At 46.8% G+C, this 19,034-nt stretch overlaps 3 protein-coding genes across 5 annotated transcripts in view; 2 read left to right on the top strand and 1 right to left on the bottom strand.

The window, feature by feature from the left end:
- The window catches only part of LOC143802809 (uncharacterized), a 410,869-nt gene that overhangs the window by 68,464 nt on the left and 323,371 nt on the right, over positions 1 to 19,034 (bottom strand). The window lies entirely within an intron of this gene.
- LOC143802984 (uncharacterized) overlaps positions 1 to 19,034 on the top strand; it is a 143,031-nt gene that overhangs the window by 6,041 nt on the left and 117,956 nt on the right. Inside the window, exons 2-5 of the mRNA XM_077281373.1 lie at positions 16,879 to 16,984; positions 17,240 to 17,416; positions 17,500 to 17,623; positions 17,704 to 17,771. Coding sequence (XP_077137488.1) covers positions 16,907 to 16,984; positions 17,240 to 17,416; positions 17,500 to 17,623; positions 17,704 to 17,771 — 447 coding nt within the window. The 5' untranslated portion in view covers positions 16,879 to 16,906. The remainder of the gene's footprint in view (positions 1 to 16,878; positions 16,985 to 17,239; positions 17,417 to 17,499; positions 17,624 to 17,703; positions 17,772 to 19,034) is intronic.
- Positions 17,798 to 19,034, top strand: part of LOC143802895 (uncharacterized) — a 71,935-nt gene continuing 70,698 nt past the window's right edge. Inside the window, exon 1 of the mRNA XM_077281368.1 lies at positions 17,798 to 18,560. Coding sequence (XP_077137483.1) covers positions 17,915 to 18,560 — 646 coding nt within the window. The 5' untranslated portion in view covers positions 17,798 to 17,914. The remainder of the gene's footprint in view (positions 18,561 to 19,034) is intronic.

Below are 19,034 nucleotides of genomic sequence, written 5' to 3'. Positions count from 1 at the left end.
ACGAACAACATTTTGAAAAAACAGGGGCACCAACTCGGAAGAAGAAGGCAATTTGGGCAGGGGAACCAAATGGACCATCTTAGAAAAACGGTCACACACCACCCAGATGACAGACATCTTCTGAGAAACAGGCAGATCTGAAATAAAATCCATCGAGATGTGTGTCCAAGGCCTCTTAGGAATAGGCAAGGGCAACAATAATCCACTAGCCCGAGAACAACAAGGCTTGGCCCGAGCACAAACGTCACAAGACTGCACAAAGCCTCGCACATCTCGTGACAGGGAAGGCCACCAGAAGGATCTTGCCACCAAATCCCTGGTACCAAAAATTCCAGGATGACCTGCCAATGCCGAAGAATGTACCTCAGAGATGACTCTACTGGTCCAATCATCAGGAACAAACAACCTATCAGGCGGACAACGATCCGGTCTATCCGCCTGAAACTCCTGCAAGGCCCGCCGCAGGTCTGGAGAAACGGCTGACAAGATAACTCCCTCCTTAAGAATACCTGTGGGGTCAGAGTTGCCGGGTGAATCAGGCTCAAAACTCCTAGAAAGGGCATCCGCCTTAACATTCTTAGAACCCGGTAGGTACGATACCACAAAATTAAACCGAGAGAAAAATAATGACCAGCGCGCCTGTCTAGGATTCAGGCGCCTGGCGGTCTCAAGATAGATCAATTTTTTGTGGTCAATCAATACCACCACCTGATGTCTGGCCCCCTCGAGCCAATGGCGCCACTCCTCAAACGCCCACTTCATGGCCAAAAGCTCCCGATTCCCAACATCATAATTCCGCTCAGCAGGCGAAAATTTACGGGAAAAGAAGGCACAAGGCCTCATCACGGCGCAGTCAGAACTTTTCTGCGACAACACTGCCCCAGCCCCGATCTCAGAAGCGTCGACCTCAACCTGAAAAGGAAGGGTCACATCAGGCTGACGCAACACAGGGGCAGAAGAAAAACGGCGCTTAAGCTCCTGAAAGGCCTCCACAGCATCAGGGGACCAATTAGCAACATCAGCACCCTGTCTAGTCAAATCGGTCAATGGCTTAACGACTTCCGAAAAACCAGAAATAAATCGACGATAAAAGTTGGCAAAGCCCAAAAATTTCTGAAGACTTTTAAGAGAAGAGGGCTGCGTCCAATCACAAATAGCTTGAACCTTGACAGGATCCATCTCAATGGAAGAGGGAGAAAAAATATATCCCAAAAAGGAAATTCTCTGAACCCCAAAAACGCACTTAGAACCCTTGACACACAGAGAATTAGACCGCAAAACCTGAAAAACCCTCTTAACTTGCCGGACATGAGAGTCCCAATCATCCGAAAAAATCAGAATATCATCCAGATACACTATCATAAATTTATCCAAAAAATCGCGGAAAATATCATGCATAAAGGACTGGAAGACTGAAGGGGCATTAGAAAGACCAAAAGGCATCACCAAATACTCAAAGTGGCCCTCGGGCGTATTAAATGCGGTTTTCCACTCATCCCCCTGCCTGATCCGCACCAAATTATACGCCCCACGGAGATCAATCTTAGAGAACCACTTGGCCCCCTTTATGCGAGCAAACAAATCAGTCAGCAACGGCAATGGGTATTGATATTTAACCGTGATTTTATTCAAAAGCCGATAATCAATACATGGTCTCAAAGAGCCGTCTTTTTTTGACACAAAGAAAAAACCGGCTCCTAAGGGAGATGACGATGGACGAATATGTCCCTTTTCCAAGGACTCCTTTATATATTCTCGCATAGCAGTATGTTCAGGCACAGACAGATTAAATAAACGACCCTTTGGGTATTTACTACCCGGAATTAAATCTATAGCACAATCGCACTCACGGTGCGGAGGTAGTGAACCCAGCTTGGGTTCTTCAAAGACGTCACGATAATCAGACAGGAACTCAGGGATTTCAGAGGGAATAGATGATGAAATGGACACCAAAGGTACGTCCCCATGAGTCCCCTTACATCCCCAGCTCAACACAGACATAGCTCTCCAGTCAAGGACTGGGTTGTGAGACTGCAGCCATGGCAATCCCAGCACCAAATCATCATGTAGATTATACAGCACCAGAAAACGAATAGTCTCCTGGTGATCCGGATTAATACACATAGTCACTTGTGTCCAGTATTGTGGTTTATTATTAGCCAATGGGGTGGAGTCAATCCCCTTCAGAGGAATAAGAGTCTCCAAAGGCTCTAAATCATACCCACAACGATTGGCAAAGGACCAATCCATAAGACTCAAAGCGGCGCCAGAGTCGATATAGGCGTCCGTAGTAATAGATGACAAAGAGCAAATCAGGGTCACAGACAAAATAAATTTAGACTGTAAAGTGCCAATGGGAACGGATTTATCAAGCTTTTTAGTACGCTTAAAGCATGCTGAAATAACATGAGTAGAATCCCCACAATAGAAACACAACCCATTTTTCCGTCTAAAATTCTGCCGCTCGCTTCTGGACAGAATTCTATCACACTGCATGTTTTCTGGCGTCTTCTCAGTGGACACCGCCAGATGGTGCACTGGTTTGCGCTCCCGCAGACGCCTATCGATCTGAATGGCCATTGTCATGGACTCATTCAGACTTGCAGGCACAGGGAACCCCACCATAACATCCTTAATGGCATCAGAAAGACCCTCTCTGAAAGTAGCCGCCAAGGCACACTCATTCCACTGAGTAAGCACAGACCATTTACGGAATTTTTGGCAGTAAATTTCAGCTTCATCTTGCCCCTGCAATAGGGACATCAAAGTTTTTTCTGCCTGAAGTTCCAAATGAGGTTCCTCATACAGCAAGCCCAAGGCCAGAAAAAACGCATCCACATTGCGCAACGCAGGATCCCCTGGTGCCAATGCAAAAGCCCAATCTTGAGGGTCGCCGCGGAGCAAGGAAATCACAATCCCAACCTGCTGTGCAGGGTCTCCAGCAGAACGAGATTTCAGGGACAAAAATAACTTACAATTATTTCTAAAATTCTGAAAGCTAGATCTATTCCCTGAGAAGAATTCCGGCAAAGGAATTCTCGGCTCAGATACCGGAGCATGAACAACAAAATCTTGCAAACTTTGTACTTTCGTGGCGAGATCATTCAAACCTGCAGTTACACTCTGTAGATCCATTATAGACAGGTGAACATAGAGCCATTCAAAGATTAGAAGGAGAGAGAAAAAAAAGAAAGACTGCAGCATAGACAGACTGGCAAGTGATCCAATCAAGAGCACACTAACTACTAGAGAAAAAAAAAAAAAAAAAAAAATTTTCAGCAGACTTCTTATTTCTCTCCTTTCTCAGCCAAGGATTTTAACCCTTTAGTGGGCCGGTCAAACTGTCATGATCTCCATGGCCAGAGAACTAGCATAAGCCTCAATAGGAACAAGCTCTTGGAAGATGTAACTGTACTGACCATGAACTAAACCTACCGCATCATCTAGAAGTAGCCAGGTAGCATGTCCTACTTTTTATCCCTATATGCCCAGCGCCGGCCGGAGAACTAAATAATGCTAGCAGAGGGAAATATAAGACCTGACTCACCTCTAGAGAAATGCCCAGAAAGGAGACAGAGGCCCCCCACATATATTGGCGGTGATATGAGATGAAACAACAAACGCAGCAGGAAAATAGTTTTAGCAAATTTGAGGTCCGCTTTCTAGATAGCAGAAGACAGAAAGCATACTTTCATGGTCAGTAGAAAACCCTAACAAAACACATCCAGAAATTACTTTAGGACTCTGGCATTAACTCATAATACCAGAGTGGCAATTCCTGATCAACAAGAGCTTTCCAGACACAGTAACGAAACTGCAGCTGTGAACTGGAACCAAAATACAAAACAAAACATGGACGAATGTCCAACTTATCTAGTAGATGTCTGGGAGCAGGAACAAGCACAGAGAGGCTTCTGATAACATTGTTGACCGGCAAGCATCTAACAAAGAAGCCAGGTTATATAGCGACACCCAGATCTAATCAGAACAGGTGAACAGGGAAGATGATGTCACAAGTTCAATTCCACCAGTAGCCACCGGGGGAGCCCAGAATCCAAATTCACAACAGAGGTCCAAGCAGGAGCAGCAGTTGTCATGGTGGTGGCGGTGGGCTGTCCTACTGCACTCGGCATGTTGGTGGTGCTATAAGGTCCGGCAGTGTTTGGAATGGAGGTGGCCGTGCAGTTGTATGCAGCAGATGTCGGCATAGAGGTAAAGCGTGACAGTGTGGGTACTGGTGGAAATGCCCCCACTGTCTGCTGAAAATACCGACTCTGCTGCATAGCCTGCACGTAAGCAGCATTACAGGCCTGCATAACACTAATCTGGAGATCGGGACTAAGGTGTTCCGACATGCCCTGTTTTATTTGATTAAAAAAATTATGTGCTGGCCTCTGGAGGTCGGCTTTCACTTGGGCAGGGGCTGTGGTAACCTCCTGGATACGTGTACTCATATGACTAATGGCAGTATTCAGTCGGTCACCCATCGCCTTGAGTCCCTCGTGGAAGACCGAGCTCAAGTGCAAAAACTCGGGCATGAGTGACCTGTCCGCGGCCCTCTGCCGCTGCAGGGAGGAGCCAAAAAAAAATTGGCCAGAGGCAGATGACTGGGGAAGGGGAACACCTGATGGACCAGCTTCCTGGTCTCCAGTTTGTGTGGCAGGCCCACTTGCTGCAGCGCTGGAGGATGGCTGGGACGGGTCAGTGGCTGACTGATGAAGGACCGCTCCAGAACCTGGGCCAACAGTGGTGCTCCATGTGCTGTGAAAAAAGAATGAAAAAAATGTAAGACCAAACATTTACAAAACGCAAATTCCTGTGGAATAAAAACCTAGATTAAGCTGAGGTCACACTAAGGGTATGTGTCCACGTTCAGGAAACGCTGAGTTTGTGACGCAGCGTTGAGCAGCATGCATAAAAAACGCAGCATCCAGATGTTGCAGCATAGTGGAGGGAATTTCATGAAATCCTGTCTCCACTATGCAGTGAAAGACGCATGCGGCACACCCGAGAAAACTCACATGCGGCGCGTCTCTTAAGAACGCAGCATGTCCTTACATTGCAGAAAATACTCAAGGACAACCCAGGTGACCTCCCAGTGACCTCAGGTGCAGATTTGGTCAGGATTTTACCTGCATAAAATCCTGACCAAATCCTGAAGCCATCCTGAAGGTGGACACATACCCTAGCAGTATTTGGACAGAGTTTTACTTTGCAAGCCAAAATCAGGAGTACTACAGTACGAGCAAAAGTATAATAAAAACATATGCTGCACTTCAGCATTTATCTACCACTCCTGGGTTTGGATTCCAAATACTGATGTAGAATATGAAGGGACGATGGAGGTGATACAAGGCATATCTACACTCACCAGGACATGTGTCAGAAATAATGAATTCATGAGCCTTTTCTTTGTGCATCATGAATTCATTATTTCTGACACCTGACTTGATGACTGTAGATCTGTTGTGTAGGCTGCCGTCACACTGTCAGTATTTGCTCAGTATTTTACATCAGTATTGGAGCCAAGACCAGGAGTGGAAGTATATCAGGACAAGTATAATAAAAACATATGCTCCACTACTGCATTTATCTACCACTCCTGGGTTTCATTTACAAAAACTGATGCAAATTATGGACCCAAAAATGGTAGTGTGACGGCAGCCAAATGCATTAAAAAACTTATTTTTTTTTCACCAAAAATATACTTACGTTCTCTGGGCAAGGACCGGTCTCAAAAATGCAAGGATGCGGTGGTACTTGTATTTACGGATCCTTGCTCCTGAACCACTAGGAAGCCGGCTCTCTTGGCGCAGGTCCTTGTTGAAGCGGTCCTTCATCGATCGCCAACGTGTTTTGACTCTTGACACTGTTGACAAAACAAAACATAATAGTTAGGACAATGGTCTTTTGACCATGGTCACACAACTGTGTGTGCTGAGAAAAATTAATGACTTTCTCTCATCATACACAGTCGAGTGAGCACGGCCAAGGTCTTGGCTGCATCACACTGCATTGCGATACTTACCAAATGCATTTTGGACCCGAGTTGGGGCGTTGTCCCAGCCATCCCACAACGCTGTGGCCACCTCATTCCAAAGCCGCCGGATCGACACGTTGTTGGAGTGCAGTGGATCCCGGGTGTCCCACAACGGGACTCGCTCATGGACCAGGGAGATTAGGTGCTCATTCTCTATGAGGTCCTCATCCCGTTCTGGAACCTAAAAAAAAAACCAGAACATTAATGTTGGAGACATTAAGGAAGAAAGAAAACAGAAGCAGAGAAATGGCCTGAATATTAAAAGTTTAAAAAAAAAAAGTACAGAAGCAACAGGGAAAGAAAGAGAAAAGTACAGAAATGAAGATTCAAGAATTGTAAAGTGAGCATACAATAAACAGTCAGCCAGGTATACTTACACGCTGCCGCAGTGCCACCCGACGGTGACTCCGCTGCTCCTGCCCAGTCTCTGCCGCAGTAGAAGAGCTCTGAAAAAAGGAAAAATAATTTGTCATATGTGTAGATGTGACCGTGAATACTTACCAATCTGAGGAGGTGACTACTCACTTCGCTGACATATTCCGCTTGTGCAGGCCCAGGCATTTGATCCTCATCAGAAGAAGAAGAAGACATTCTGATGCATGCAGAAAAAAAGAAATGGAAGATATTAGGACATGTAGAGAAAGAAAATAGAAAATACAGGCATTGGCTTTGATATACTCACATTGTTGAAAGTCTTGTTTCCTCCAAGGTGCTTTCCTCTGTGTGGTCTGCTTCCCAGTCTGCTGTGTAGTGACCTGGCAATGCCCACTCCCTCCCTATATCACCTTGTATGTGGGGGGGGCTAATTAGTGTCTAAACATGTTTTTCTCTGGTTCAACGCATGCGTTTACATAGACAGCAATGCGTTTTTTTGACGCAAACCTTACGCAATCGACCGCATACGTTTCCAGGCGGCAAATTGACGCCTCTAAAAATTACTACATGTTGCATTTCCGCGCCAAACCGCAGACGACAAAATGACGCATGCGTCGTCAAACACAGCAAAACGCGAACAAACAAAAACGCATGCGTCCCTAATGTTAAATATAGGAATACACAACGCATGCGGAAATTTGCGGAAGAAACGCTGCGGACACAACTGCAAATGTGAAACCGGCCTTAATGGCTTGTGAAATCTATGTAAAAACACATGAGATGCTTAGCACAAGATTTGGCCAAAAAAATGTGAGCCCATCCACCAAACGTCAAGGTAATCTCAGATCGGATGGGTACCTGACCTGACTGCCTAGTGTGAACACTTACCTAAGGCTAATAACATGGTAAAGCCTGCATTTATAGGAAGGTCGGAACCAACTGTGTTTGGATGTAGGGTAATTAAAATCACAGGATGGTGTACTATGTACTATTTTTTCTGACTTGAACGCCCCGCCCTTCACCATGCTGGGATTTAGCAGATCTCGTGCAGCTTCCACCGTGGTAATTATGTTCTGAGGTTTTTTTTCTATTAGCTTTATTTATTTACTTGTGGATTTGTCGTGGTAGCCCCCTTTTTTCTGGCATATGGGTACATTTACGTACTATGTTACTAAGTACTATGGGTTTAGCCAGATTCAGCCCACTCAGTCTATTTGCTTGACTACATACGTAGTGTATTTATTTGTGGAATTGTTGTGGTAGTCCTTTTTACCTGGCACATGGGTATATTACATGATATATTACCAGTACTATGGGTTTAGTTAGATTCAGCCCACTCAGTCTTTTTGCCTGAATACATACGTATGTTATAATAGTGTTACATCTATAGGTTTATTCCCTCAGACATCATTGCCAGTGCCATCAGGCTATTCACCACTTAGTGTTTTCGCCTATTATTACGACTTTAGGCATTACGGGGAGGTCTGCATGACATCTGTTGTTATTTTGATCGGAGGTACTTTTTGATTGGTTTTATACTATGTTGGTTTTAATCTTTGTATGAATAAAAATTACCAATTTTTTGAACTTTACATTCTTGTAGCCTGTCTAAATTATTTTGGTGGGCTCTTGTGTGTTTATACCCTCAATAAAGGAGTGGTTCTGCAGGTGGGGACCTCACACCACATCTCAGTACCAATAATTCTGGCTGATGTTTTGGTCACTTTTGAATGTTGGTTGTGCTTTTACACTCTTGGTAGCATGAGACGGACTCTACAACCCACACAAGTGGCTCAGGTAGTGCAGCTCTTCCAGGATGGCACATCTATGCGAGCTGTGGCAAGAAGGTTTGCTGTGTCTGTCAGCGTAGTGTCCAGAGGCTGGAGGCGCTACCAGAAGACGTGGAGGGGGCCGTAGGAGGGCAACAACCCAGCAGCAGGACCGCTACCTCAGCCTTTGTGCAAGGAGGAACAGGAGGAGCACTACCAGAGCCCTGCAAAATGACCTCCAGCAGGCCACAAATGTGCATGTGTCTGCACAAACGGTTAGAAACCGGCTCCATGAGGATGGTCTGAGTGCCCGACGTCCACAGATGGGGGTTGTGCTCACAGCGCAACACCGTGCAGGACGCTTGGCATTTGCCACAGCACACCAGGATTGGCAAATCTGCCACTGGCGCCCTGTGCTCTTCACAGATGAAAGCAGGTTCACACTGAGGACGTGACAGATGTGACATGGCACCTGGAGACGCCGTGGAGAGCGATCTGCTGCCTGCAACATCCTTCAGCATGACCGGTTTGGCAGTGGGTCAGTAATGGTGTGGGATGGCATTTCTTTGGAGGGCCGCACAGCCCTACATGTGCTCGCCAGAGGTAGCCTGACTACCATTAGATACCGAGATGAGATCCTCAGACCCCTTGTGAGACCATATGCTGGTGCAGTTGGCCCTGGGTTCCTTCTAATGCAGGACAATGCCAGACCTCATGTGGCTGGAGTGTGTCAGCAGTTCCTGCAAGATGAAGGCATTAAAGCTATGGACTGGCCCGCCCGTTCCCCAGACCTGAATCCGATTGAACACATCTAGGACATCATGTCTCACACCATCCACAAACATCACGTTGCACCACAGACTGTACAGGAGTTGGCGGATGCTTTAGTCCTCGTCTTTGAGGAGATCCCTCAGGAGAACATCCGCTGCCTCATCAGGAGAATGCCCAGATGTTGTAGGGAGGTCATACAGGCACGTGGAGGCCACACACACTACTGAGCATCATCATTTCCTCATCTTGAGGCATTTCCACTGAAGTTGGATCAGCCTTGTACTTAATTTTCCACTTTGATTTTGAGCATCATTCCAACTCCAGACCTCCGTGGGATATTAGTTGTGATTTACGTTGATCATTTTTAGGTTTTATTGTTCTCAACACATTCCACTATGTAATGAATAAAGATGTACAACTGGAATATTTCATTCAGTGATATCTAGGATGTGGGATTTTTGTGTTCCCTTTATTTTTTTGAGCAGTGTATGTGTGGCCAGTACAACACTGACACATGACTTGTTCCATCCAAGGACCGTGCTGAGGACTAGGGGGCACTCATTATGGGTGAAAGAAAGGCGATTCCGACAGCTTAACAGGAAAGGGTTCTTTACAGTTAGAGCAGTCAGACTGTGGAAAGCCAACCACAAGAGGTAGAAATGGCCAACACTATAACAGCTTTTAAAAAATGGCTGTATACGATTTAATTAAAGGGGTTGTCCACTACTTTCAATTATCCCCCCAATGTATCCCCCCGGGGCCCCTGATGAATTGTGTAAATAACTTGCATTGCCTTTTTCGCCTGTGAGCGGCGCTATGCTGGTGGCTGAGTCCGGGTCACGTGACCCCCAGGCTGCAGCCACCGCTAATTTCCGCCGACGTCACATCAATTTCCAGACTCTGGACATTGACGTGACGTCAGTAACAGGCGTGTCCAAGCCGCACAGTCAGCAGTCACTCAAGAGTGACTGGGCTGTGGGCTGCCTGCGGGGCTGTGCTGGGGGTGGGCGGGGCTTTGCTGGGGGCGGGCGGGGCTGTGCTGGTGTCTGTGGTGCTGGGATCTGCTGGCCGAGATGTGCGGCGGCGGCGGCCGGTGTTATGATCCGGTGACCTAGGAGCCGCATGAGAGACTTTCTCAGGAGTAAGTGGTATCTGTACTGACCGCGAACCCTAAACTGACACCACAACTAGAAGTAGCCATGGGGTGTGCCTGACCAGTCCTAGACACCTCGACACAGCCGGAGGACTAAATACCCCTATAGGTGGAAATGGGAATTCTATCTTGCCTCAGAGCAGAGCCCCAAAGGATAGACAGCCCCCCACAAATATTGACTGTGAGTATAAGAGGAAAGACACACGCAGGCAGAAAACAGAATTTAGCAAAAGAGGCACTTCTAGCTAAATAGAAAAGGATAGGACAGAATTCTAAGCGGTCAGTATTAAAATCCTAAAAATATCCACAGCAGAAAATACAAATATACTACATCTAACTAAAGACATAGCAAGTATATCTGCAACTCCTGAGAATCCAGCATGACTGAAAAATCCAAACAAAGTCTAAGCTGGCCAAAAACACAAATGAATTGCACTGAATTACAAGCACACTGCATGTGTGCACAGAGACAAAAAAACAGACACTTACCTTAGCTGAAGTGGCAGCAGAGCATGAGGAACCAGAGAGAGAAGCAATCCCTCCAAGAACAATGGACAACTGGCACTGACTAATGAATCCAGCAGCCCTAAATACCCCAGTCAGGCCTGCAATCAGCAGGGACACCTGACCACGATTGCAAGCCAGGGACAGCTGCAATACCGCCAACAACCACCGGAGGGAACCCAAGAACAGAATTCACAACAGGCCGGTCTCGTGGCGGCGGCCGGTCCCGAGGCAGCGGCTGGTCCCGTGGCGGCGGCCGGTGCCATGGCGGCGGTGGCCGGTGCGACGGCGGTGGTCTGCGTGGTGCTGAAGGTGCCGCCTAAGGTGCTGGAGTGTGGCTGCATGGTGGTGGTGGCGGCGGCGTTGTCTCTGTGTGCAGGCATGTCCGATGGGACTACAAGTCCCATCGGGCTCTGCCTGCTACAGTGACAGTGAGTGACACATTAGCCAATGATGGGACAGTAGTAGTCCCATCATCCGGCTAATGTGTTGAATGTAAAAAAAAACAAACACATATACAGTACATACATACATAGAACACATACAGAACATGCGCCATGCGACGACATGCAGCATGCGACGACATGCAGCATGCGACGACATGCGCCATGCGACGACATGCGCCATGCGACGACATGCAGAATGCGACGCCATGCAGCATGCGGCGACATGCAGCATGCGACGACATGCAGCATGCGACGACATGCGCCATGTGACGACATGCAGCATGCGACGACATGCAGCATGCGACGACACGCAGAATGCTATGACATGCACCATGCAGCATGCGACGACATGCAGCATGCGACAACATGCAACATGTGACATCATGCGACATGCCGCATACAGTACATACATACAGACATACAGTACATATAACATATAGTACATACTCACCATCACTTGTCACTTTGATCCCCGAAGCCATTGTCATCTGTAAAAAATATTAAAATAATAAACAAACACTATACTCCCTGATCCGCAGAAATCCAATTAAAACGAGTGTCCCTCGACGATCTCCCGTGGAGAGCAGGAGCATCAGCTGATGCAACCACTCTCCAGGGGCTCCAGGAACACAACGAGGGGAGGAAGGTATCCTTCCACAATGTATTCCCCACAATGTATTCCTACGCCCCTGTGAGAAAATAGTCCCTAGTCTCACTTTATGGCATTGCTGTATGAGAAAGTTCCCACGCAGCTTTTTGCCATAAAGTGAGACCAGTGAACTTTAGTAACCTCAGTGATGCACTGCAGGAGCCATTGTCTCCTGTCAGTGTGTCACTGAGGGTCCTATAGAGCAGTGACATCACCAGATGTCACTGTTCTATAGGGGAGATCGTCGTGGGACACTCGTTATTAATTGGATACGGCGGACAGGTAGTATACGGTTTATTATTTTATATTTTTTGCAGGCGCTGAAGTATGGTAAGTATGGATAAATGAAGAATATTAAAATACTTTTTCCTAATGTGTGCGTGTTTTATTAACCCTTTTTTAGTATTGGATTAATAACGGATAGGCGTCTTATTGACGCCTCTCCGTTATTAACCCGGCTTAATGTCACCTTACAATAGCAAGGTGACATTAACCCCTTATTACCCCATATCCCACCGCTACACGGGAGTGGGAAGAGAGGGGCTAAGTGCTGGAATTGGCGCATCTTACAGATACGCCATTTCTGGGGCGGCTGCGGACTGGTATTTGTAGCCGGGGGGGGGGACCAATATCCATGGCCCCTCTCTAGGCTATGAATATCAGCCCGCAGCTGTCTGCATAGCCTTTCTGGCTATAAAATATAGGGGGACCCCACGTCATTTTTTTTGGGGGGTCCCCCTATTTTAATAGCCAGTAAAGGCTACGCAGACAGCTGCGGGCTGATATTCATAGCAGGCTACAGATATTGGCCCCCGGCCGTCGGCTTTCCCCCTCTGGCGCAGAAAATTGCGCGGGAGCCCACGCCGTTTTTTTCTGTTTTTATATTAAATTAAACGCTCATTAAGGCCTGTTTCACACTTGCGTCAGTACGGGTCCATCGCTATGCGTCGGGCCTACATACTGACGCACGTTGTGAAATTTGTGCACGTCGTGGGCAGCGGATGCAGTTTTTCAACGCATCCGCTGCCCATTCTGAAGTCCGCGGAGGAGGGGGCGGAGTTTTGGCCGCGCATGCGCGGTAGAAAATGGCAGACGTGACGGACGTGCCAACGGTCCACCAAAACATGGCGCATCCGTTGCACAACGGACGCGACGTGTGGCCATCCGTCGCGATCCGTCACTAATACAAGTCTATGGGTAAAAAACGCATCCTGCGAGCACATTTGCAGGATCCGTTTTTTTCCCCAAAAAGACGGATTGCTAAAAACGCAAGTGTGAAAGTAGCCTTAGGCTGCTTTCACACTAGCATCGGTAAGGGTCCGTCGCGCTGCGTCACTAATAAAAGTCTATGGAGAAAAAACGCATCCTGCAGACAACTTTGCAGGACGCGTTTTTTCTCCACAACGACGCATTGCGAGTTTTGAAAAAAAGGATCCATTTTTTTCCGCCGGATCCGTTTTTTTTTCTCATAGAGTTGTATTAGCGCCGGATTGCGCCTGATGGCCACACGTTCCATCCGCTTTTTGCCGGATCCGTCAAAAAAGCTGTTTCCGCCAGATGGAAAACACATACAGAGGAACGTTTTTTCTGTCCGGCGAAAAAACGCACAGCGACGGATCCGGCAAAAAAACGTATGAAACTGAGCTGTGAAATGATGAATCCGGCCTTGGAATCCGTTTTTTCATGCATGTTTCCATTCAAATCATGCACATTTTCCATTTATTTACTTATTTCCAAAAACGGCATTAAAACCGCGCATAAACCGCACCAAAAAAAGCATCAAAACTGCACCAAAAGCTGCATCAAAACTGCACCAAAACCTGCATCAAAACCTGGTGCAGTTTTGGTGCAGTTTGCAGTTTTGGTGCGGTTTTTATGCAGTTTTTAGTGCGGTTTTGATGCAGTTCTTGGTGCGGTTTTGATGCAGTTCTTGGTGTGGTTTTGGTGCGGTTTTGATGGAGTTTTTGGTGCGGTTTTGATGCAATTTTGGTGCGTTTTTGATGCGTTTTTTTTTCAGTTTTGATGCGTTTTTCATGCAGTTTTTTGCACGGTTTTGATGCATTTTTTAATTCGCTTTTGTTGCGGTTTTTGCGCGGTTTTTAGGTGTTTTGGTGCGTTTCTGAAAGCTAAATAAAGATGTATTATTGAACAAAAAAAAAATATTTGTGGTGTCATTATTGTCCAACATCCTCTCTTACATTTGTCCAACCCACACTCCATTAAACACACAGATAGACAGATAGATGATAGATGAAATGGATAGACAGATCTACATATAGATAGATCTATAGATGCATACATCTATCTATTCATATATCTATCTGTAGATGTGTCTGGATAGATATATCTATTGATAGATGAATGGATAGCGTAGGGTGTGTGTCCACTGTCCGGATTACATCCGAATGAGCTGCAGATTGGATGCTGCGTACTTGTAGTCCCATCGGATGATGCCTGCACACACATCCCAAAAGACCCCCTGCACAGCCCCGCACACACACGAACAGTCCTGCACAGGGCTGTACACATCTGAACAGCCCGCAGACCCCGCACACACCTGAACAGTCCCGCACACGGCTGTACACATCTGAACAGCCCGCAGACCCCGCACACACCTGAACAGTCCCGCACAGCGCCGCACACATCCGAACAGCCCGCAGACCCCGCCCACCCACACATACACGCACACCCACACACTTCCATCCTCCCGAGCTGCAGCGTTTCTCGGACCCACATCCGCAGCAAAACTGCAGATCTTTTTTACATCTACGGTTTTGCTGCGGATGTGCCCGACTCAATGAAAGTCTAAAGGTGCAGAAACACTGCAGTTCCGCACAAAAGAAGTGACATGCTGCGAGAAAAAAAAATGCGTTTCGGTGTGGCTTTTTCCGCAGCATGTGCACAAGTCTGCGGCTCCCATAGACTTACATTGGTTGTGCACTACACTGCGGATTTGATGCAATTCAGTGTGGCAAAAAACCCTGCGGATCTGCAATCAAATCCACAACGTGTGCACACAGCCTTAGCATTTAGTGAACCTAGCAAAAAAGCCAAAGCAAAAAACAAGTGTGGGATTTGCACTTTTTTTGCCATTTCATTGCACTTTGAATTTTTTTCACATTTTCTGTTACACGACATGGTAAAACCAATGGTGTCGTTCAAAAGTAGAACTTGTCCCGCAAAAGACTAGCCCTCACATGGCCGTATTGATGGAAAAATTATGGCTCTGGAAAGAAGGGGAGCGATAAACGAAAACAAAAAAGCTCCAGGGGTGAAGGGGTTTAGAAACATGGATATGGACATATCTATGGAAATAGACATATAGATATATCTGTATCTATCTATCTATCCATCCATCCATCCATCCGTGTGTAATGGAGTGTGGGTTGGACAAATGTAAAGAGGAGGTTGGACAGAAATGACATCACAAATCTTTTTGAAGATAGAGGGGGAGAGGAGGGAGGGGTTGGGGTGTGTTTTGGAGTGGGTGTGCCAGGTGCAGAGTTACAGGCGAGTGCAATGCATCATGGAACTTGTAGTATTAGAGCACAGTAAGTCAGGAGAAAGGAAGTTGTCGATTAACACCATGAGAGCTGGATCCAGCACTAAAGATGTGCTGCTACAGCATGATAAAAGGTAATATTGCTAAAATAAACACAGTAGATGTTTTCAGTGGCACATAATAGCAAGATTTATGGAAAAAAAAAAAAAAAAAAAAAAAGGTTATAGTAGTGGACAACTTCTTTAATACACATATCATTGCGGATTATAGCTAGATTAGTGACGAAATCTACAGTTGGTGGAGAAAGGTTAAACTTGATGGACCGAGGTCTTTATTCTACCTACGTAACTATGACCCTGCACTGTATATGGGGGGGAGAGCGATTGACCCTGCATTGTACATGGGGGACAAGTAGAGAGTGACAGACCCCGCACTGAATTCCAGTAAATGAGCAGGCAGGACACAGTCTCGGTCTCTTGAACACTTTTGCTGTGAATCTACATCAGACATTTTACCAAGTATCACAGATCAGCAGATTGATATCATCCCTTTGATCGCAGATTTCCTGCCTCCTCATTTCCTCTCTCTCCTCTAATTGTTTTTGTTTTAAATTATGTGTAAGGGTACCGTCACACAGTGAAATTTCCATCGCTACGACGGTACGATTCGTGACGTTCTAGCGATATCGTTACGATCTCGCAGTGTCTGACACGCAGCAGCGATCAGGGACCCTGCTGAGAATCGTACGTCGTAGCAGATCGTTTGGAACTTTCTTTCGTCGCTGGATCTCCCGCTGTCATCGCTGGATCGTTGTGTGTGACAGCGATCCAGCGATGTGTTCGCTTGTAACCAGGGTAAACATCGGGTAACTAAGCGCAGGGCCGCGCTTAGTAACCCGATGTTTACCCTGGTTACAAGCGTAAACGTAAAAAAAACAAACAGTACATACTTACATTCCGGTGTCTGTCCCCGGCGTCTCAGCTTCTCTGCACTGTGTGAGCGCCTGCCAGCCGGAAAGCGAGCACAGCGGTGACGTCTGACGTCACCGCTGTGCTTTCCGGCTATGGTGCTTACACAGTGGAGAGAAGCAGAACGCCGGGGACAGACACCGGAATGTAAGTATGTACTGTTTGTTTTTTTTACGTTAACGCTGGTAACCAGGGTAAACATCGGGTTACTAAGCGCGGGCCTGCGCTTAGTAACCCGATGTTTACCCTGGTTACCCGGGGACTTCGGCATCGCTCCAGCGCCATGATTGCAAAGTGTGACCGCAGTCTACGACGCTGGAGCGATATTCATACGACGCTGCGACGTCACGGATCGTGCCGTCGCAGCGATGGAAATTTCACTGTGTGACGGTACCCTAAGATGAATGTTTGTTAAAATAAAGAAAATCCTCGGTGAATTGCAAGGACAACATTGTTGGCGGTAATGTCAGTGTGTTTATGTGACCACTGCGGCATCTGATTGGCTGTAATGACATGATCATTACCCATCATGGAGGAGCCGCCCTGACAAGTTATTATCCTCATCCATCCAAGCAGAGAACAAAACATCTTCACTTTACATCCTCTAAAATATGTCCACGTATTATTTCACTGTTCATCATGTTTTGATATTTATTTAACAACATTTAATAAATTATCTTTTGTTATTCTTTTCTAAATAGGAGATTTTTCCTTATTCGCCCCTCAAGAATGAGTAAAGACAGAGACAAGATGCTGGAGAGGATATTAAACCTCACCCTGGAGATAATCTTCCATCTTACTGGAGAGGTGAGAGGCTCTGATGTCATCACATGACCTCATTATCTATGGGAATAACAGGGGATATGACCGGAGAGGTGAGAGGCTCTGATGTCATCACATGACCTCATTATCTATGGGAATAACGGGATATGACCGGAGAGGTGAGAGGCTCTGATGTCATCACATGACCTCATTATCTATGGGAATAACAGGGGATATGACCGGAGAGGTGATGGACTCTGGAGATGTCTGTAGTGATATTATTAATGTCTCCACACTCAGGATTACACAGTAGTGAAGGCCTCTAGTGATCGCTGTCAGGCCCCTGTGTCTGAGGGACGGGGAGGAACCCTGAGTCCAATCCCGGAGCCTCCACCTCACCCCCGGATACATGAGGACATCAATGACCAGAAGATCCTTGAACTCATCAACAAGATGATTGAGCTCCTGACTGGAGAGGTGACGCTGCTGGGAATGCTGGGACATTACACAGAACAGCACTGGAGGATTCTGGGTGATGACGGTATCATTGTGTGTGTCAGGTTCCTATAAGGTGTCAGGACGTCACCGTCTATTTCTCCATGGAGGAGTGGGAGTATCTAGAAGGACACAAGGATCGGTACAAGGAGGTGATGATGGAGGAGCACCGGCCCCGCACATCACCAGGTAACAGACAGGACTAAATACACACGGCCTATAATTCTCTGTATGTAATAATGATTTCAGTCCTGTCTGTGTCTCCTCAGTTCTCTCCAGTAAGAGGACAACCCCAGAGAGATGTCCCGCTCCTCCTCCTCCTCCACAGGACCATCAGGTAGATGGAGATCTCCCTATGATGTGTAGACGGCTGTGACGTCCTTGTGTTCAGTCTTGTTTTCCCCTCCAGTATTATATGGTTTATACTTGTGTAATGAGAGCGGTGGAGACGGCAGGATCACAGCTGACCACAGACATCACATGTCCGGATCTTCTCATTATTATTCCCGGGGACTTCTCCGATCATCGGGGACTTTTACAATATTTGTTTTGCAGGTTTTGGTTCCGGATAAAGATCTGAACAATATTAATGGTCCAGAGAAAAATGTGAGGGGCGATCAGCGGTGGAAAGAGGAGACCCCTAATGTGAGGGGCGATCAGCGGTGTAAAGAGGAGACCCCTAATGTGAGGGGTGATCAGCGGGGGAAAGAAGAGAACCCTAATGTGAGGGGCGATCAGCGGTGTAAAGAGGAGACCCCTAATGTGAGGGGCGATCAGCGGTGTAAAGAGGAGACCCCTAATGTGAGGCGCGATCAGCGGTGTAAAGAGGAGACCCCTAATGTGAGGGGCGATCAGCGGTGTAAAGAGGAGACCCCTAATGTGAGGGGCCATCAGAGGTGTAAAGAGGAGACCCCTAATGTGAGGGGTGATCAGCGGGGGAAAGAAGAGAACCCTAATGTGAGGGACGATCAGCGGTGTAGAGAGGAGACCCCTAGTGTGAGGGGCGATCAGCGGTGTCAAGAGGAGACCCCTAATGTGAGGGGCGATCAGCGGTGTAAAGAGGAGACCCCTAATGTACGGGGTGATCAGCGGTGTAAAGAGGAGACCCCTACAGATAACCCCCCAGGTGAGTGGTGACAGTGAAATAAAACAGACATAAAGCTGGCTTAAAAAGATTGTGCATCTTGATGCAATTGGGGTTTTTGATACAAGGTCAAGATTGGATCTTTTTTAGATTTGGGTTAATCTTGTTCTACGTTGCGCCCCCTTCTATCCGCAGTTGTTTTTGCACTCGTATTTGAATTCCCTAGGATCTTGTCTCATCAAGTTTGTTATTTTGGAGTTACTGGGTCTTAATAGGGTTGTTCAGTACTCGGACAACCACATCTTAATCACTATGTTCCCCCTTCGATTAAAAAAAATAAAATACACTTTCCTCCAGTCATCTTAAGTTTGGAAGTTATTCTGTAGCTTTGGGATAAGAGATATCTTACCGATCGCTGGGACTTCCCCATGTTAATAGAGCAGTGGTCCATCATGCACAATGCCTGTACATTAATTCTTATGGAAGTAGCGAAGACCAGACAAACGGTGCAGTCGG

This window comes from Ranitomeya variabilis, chromosome 1 (assembly GCF_051348905.1).
Source record: "Ranitomeya variabilis isolate aRanVar5 chromosome 1, aRanVar5.hap1, whole genome shotgun sequence".
Classification (NCBI taxonomy): domain Eukaryota; kingdom Metazoa; phylum Chordata; class Amphibia; order Anura; family Dendrobatidae; genus Ranitomeya; species Ranitomeya variabilis.
This window is presented reverse-complemented; position numbering and strand designations above follow the sequence as displayed.